This window comes from Cannabis sativa, chromosome 1 (assembly GCF_029168945.1).
Source record: "Cannabis sativa cultivar Pink pepper isolate KNU-18-1 chromosome 1, ASM2916894v1, whole genome shotgun sequence".
In the NCBI taxonomy this organism is placed as follows: domain Eukaryota; kingdom Viridiplantae; phylum Streptophyta; class Magnoliopsida; order Rosales; family Cannabaceae; genus Cannabis; species Cannabis sativa.
The window spans coordinates 47,746,101-47,750,366 of NC_083601.1; the positions used below are offsets into that span (position 1 = coordinate 47,746,101).

General features: G+C 35.3%; 1 protein-coding gene across 1 annotated transcript; it reads left to right on the plus strand.

The window, feature by feature from the left end:
- On the plus strand, window positions 1-2,517 carry LOC115707967 (heat shock 70 kDa protein). Its single transcript, XM_030636086.2, has one exon. It carries the CDS (start codon window positions 338-340, stop codon window positions 2,291-2,293), a length of 1,956 nt encoding a protein of 651 aa, XP_030491946.2. The 5' UTR covers window positions 1-337; the 3' UTR covers window positions 2,294-2,517.
- Window positions 2,518-4,266: the final 1,749 nt, after the last annotated feature.

Consider the following 4,266-nt stretch of genomic DNA (forward strand, 5'->3'; position numbering starts at 1 on the left):
AATTAATTCCAGAAGTGTCTACATTATTGGTGAATTACCGACCAATACGATTCCGCCTTCTCTTTAATCCTTCCAGTTCCCTCTCGATCTTTCTCCAAACTTCTACTACATTTACACCCCTTCATATATATAAACGCAATTCAATCTCCCAACCCATCTCAGAATTCGAAAATTCAACAAACCAAACGTAAATTCTTACAACAAAGCTCTCATTTTTACCTCTTTTTCTCATAACCCATCTTTTACTTTCTCGTTTTTTAATCAAAAACCGAAGTTTTTATTTTTCTCTGTTTTTATAATTCCTAATCCAAAACCCAGTTCTTGAAATTTTGATTCCATGGCTTCCAAATCCGAAGGCAAGGCAATTGGTATCGACTTGGGCACCACCTACAGTTGCGTTGGGGTGTGGCAAAACGATCGTGTTGAGATCATAGCCAATGATCAAGGTAACAGAACAACACCTTCCTATGTTGCTTTTACTGATACAGAGCGGTTAATCGGTGATGCGGCGAAGAACCAAGTTGCTATGAACCCTCAAAACACAGTCTTTGATGCCAAGAGGTTGATTGGGCGAAGGTTCTCTGATGCTTCGGTTCAGGCCGACATGAGGCACTGGCCTTTTAAGGTCATTCCCGGCCCTGGAGACAAGCCAATGATTGTCGTTAACTATAAAGGCGAAGAGAAGCAATTCGCAGCTGAGGAGATTTCGTCAATGGTGTTGGTGAAGATGAAGGAAATTGCTGAAGCTTTTCTGGGTCAGACTATTAAGAACGCTGTCGTTACTGTTCCGGCTTATTTCAACGATTCACAGAGGCAAGCCACCAAGGACGCCGGTGCCATTTCTGGGCTTAATGTGATGAGAATTATCAACGAGCCAACGGCGGCTGCCATTGCTTATGGGCTTGACAAGAAGGCATCTCGGTCCGGTGAACAGAACGTTCTGATTTTCGATCTTGGTGGGGGAACATTCGATGTTTCTCTTCTGACAATTGAAGAAGGAATCTTTGAAGTTAAGGCTACTGCTGGAGATACTCATCTTGGTGGTGAAGATTTTGATAACAGGCTTGTGAATCACTTTGTTGCAGAGTTTAAGAGAAAGCACAAGAAAGATGTTAGTGGCAATGCTAGAGCTTTGAGGAGATTGAGAACGGCATGTGAGAGAGCAAAGAGGACTCTTTCTTCCACAACTCAAACCACAATCGAAATTGACTCACTTTATGAAGGTATTGATTTCTACTCAACTATTACTAGAGCAAGGTTTGAGGAATTGAACATGGACTTGTTTAGAAAATGTATGGAACCTGTTGAGAAATGTTTGAGAGACTCCAAAATCGACAAGAGTCATGTTCATGAGGTCGTTCTCGTTGGTGGGTCCACCAGGATTCCCAAAGTTCAGCAACTTTTACAAGATTTCTTCAATGGCAAGGAACTCTGCAAAAGCATAAACCCTGATGAGGCAGTGGCTTATGGGGCTGCAGTTCAAGCTGCAATTCTCAGTGGTGAAGGGAATGAGAAAGTCCAAGACTTGCTTCTCCTTGATGTCACACCACTCAGCCTTGGATTAGAAACAGCTGGTGGAGTAATGACAGTGTTGATTCCGAGGAACACAACGATTCCAACCAAGAAAGAGCAAATCTTTTCGACTTATTCGGATAACCAACCTGGAGTTTTGATTCAGGTCTATGAAGGTGAGAGAGCCAGAACCAAAGACAACAACCTTCTTGGGAAATTTGAGCTCACTGGCATTCCTCCTGCTCCAAGGGGTGTTCCTCAAATCAATGTCTGTTTCGATATCGATGCTAATGGGATTCTGAATGTGTCTGCTGAAGACAAGACTGCTGGTGTGAAGAACAAGATTACTATTACCAATGACAAAGGGAGGTTGAGCAAGGAAGAGATTGAGAGATTGGTACAAGAGGCAGAGAAGTATAAAGCTGAAGATGAGGAAGTGAAGAAGAAGGTTGATGCCAAGAATTCATTGGAGAATTATGCATACAACATGAGGAATACCATTAAGGATGAGAAGATTGCTGGGCAATTAGACCCTACCGACAAGCAGAAGATCGAAAAGGCGGTGGATGAAGCCATTGAATGGCTTGATGGGAATCAATTGGCTGAAGTTGATGAGCTTGAGGACAAGTTAAAGGAGTTGGAGGGTGTTTGCAATCCTATCATTGCTAAGATGTACCAAGGTGGTGCCGGTGCTGGTGATGTGCCTATGGGTGGTGACATGCCTAATGCTTCTTCTGGTGGAGCTGCTGGTGCTGGGCCAAAGATTGAAGAAGTTGATTAAAAATGTTTTCTTGATTGTTGAAGTTGTGTTTTGGGATTCTGCTGTTCTTGCTCTGTTTTTGGATGAATTGGGTGTTTGTGTTTTTCTTTTTCTTTTTTTTTTTTTCTAAGGAAATTAGTATTAGTAATTCTGTTTTGTTATGATTTTCAGTCTTGAAAAACATATATAATGTACAAGTTTTTCATTGTTTACTTAGATTAATGATATAATAATTGTTCACAAGACTTTATTTGTGTTGATATCAACTGAAGATAAACAATCTTGGCAATTAGTTTTTTAGGAAGAAACAAAATTTAAATTTGTGATTAGTGACAAACTTTGCAAGCAAACTACAATTTAATGTGGTTTACAATACCATGTATTATAATAGAAGGCTGTCGTTTTAATAAGAAACTCCACCTTATGACACTATATAGAACACCTATAAAATGGTTATGCAATAGCAATACAATGAGACCTGAATTCGCCCAGTAAAATTTATTCATCCTAGTCTACAATTCCTTCCTTGATCATAGGCCATGGATTTGTTTTATATGTATATTTTTATTTTTTTGTCATAACATGTTGCTTAATTGAGAGTTTGAGAGTAATAGTGCCAAAATCAATCCCAAGTGATCAAGCAATTGTTTGGTACCAGTGTAGACTGTAGATCCTTCTTGTGATTCCAAATATGAACTTCCATCAACTTTGCAGTATTCTTAAACTTACTTATGAATCTGAGAACATGTGCTGATGAAGATAAACTGTTTGTGTGGATTTTAGTACCCATGTTCCCAATAGTAGAATTAAAGACTAAAATTGAATTGAAGAAGATGAAGTAGGGAAGAAGACAATGAAGATGTAAATTACTGTAAATTAGTTAAATTCTTAAAAAGTTTACATTTAACAAAAATTTGACTAACAAGCTTTCTTAAATTCTGAATTGGATAGGAGCCTAACGAAATACACCATCAAAAACATATATCACAGACTTTTCCACCTTTCTTATGTGTAGCTAACACGTAAATTGACGAGCTTAATTTAATAATTTGAGAAAAAAGTATCAAAATAATCCACATTATTTATGCATATTGATTTAGTAATTATCCCATCTAACGACAAATGGGGTTTTGAATCGAGCAACTGACCAGTCTACATTAGTCTTTGGCTCTTTGCAACACCACCCCTTTGAATTTTATAGCCTTTTTTCTCCAAAGGTAAATCCAACAGTACCACATTATTACAATATACTTTAAAATGTAACTAAAAAAAATATATAACAAAACTCGATTTCATTACTTCTAATTGAAAAATTAGAAAAGAAATATATAAAAATTAGAAAAGAAATATATATCTATAAGATTTTTTTTATAAATAGTAAAAGTAATTAGTTTATTATATAATCAATCTAAATATATATAATAATTATTTTTCTTGTTATATATATAGTATAGGGTGTTTGAACAGTGTCGAACCGTGTAATTGTTTGTTTTGATAGAAAAGATATCTAATGAGAAGTTCTGAATAATTTTCAATATAAAAAGCAATATTCAAACAATCTATTTTACACGCGTGTAAAAATAAAATAATCACACGTGCAATAACTGTTTAAATTTTATTTTTGACGTGTTAAATTTTTTCAAGTTTTTTAAAATTTTGCCGTATATATTAAATAATTATAACGTATATGATCATAAAAAAAAATTTAACTAAAAAATTATTTAGGATACTAAAACAAATTAAAATGCATCGATACATTCCTTTTAAAAGAATACATTGTATGATTTTCCTATAGCATAATATTTGCATAATCTCAAAGATTTTTCATTTTTTTTCCACTTAATTTAAATTTGTATTTTGAAATATTCATTTACAACAATAAAGAAAGGGAAACTTACAAAAATACTAGAATTTGGGTTAACTTTTACAAAAATACTGTTACGCGGAAATCTTTTCAGAAATACTGTGTTTTTATAAAACACCAGTAAAACACA

What these genes read in the sequence shown, in the direction of transcription:
- LOC115707967 (XM_030636086.2), top strand. Translation starts at nt 338, where the DNA reads ATGGCTTCCAAATCCGAAGGCAAGGCAATTGGTATCGACTTGGGCACC.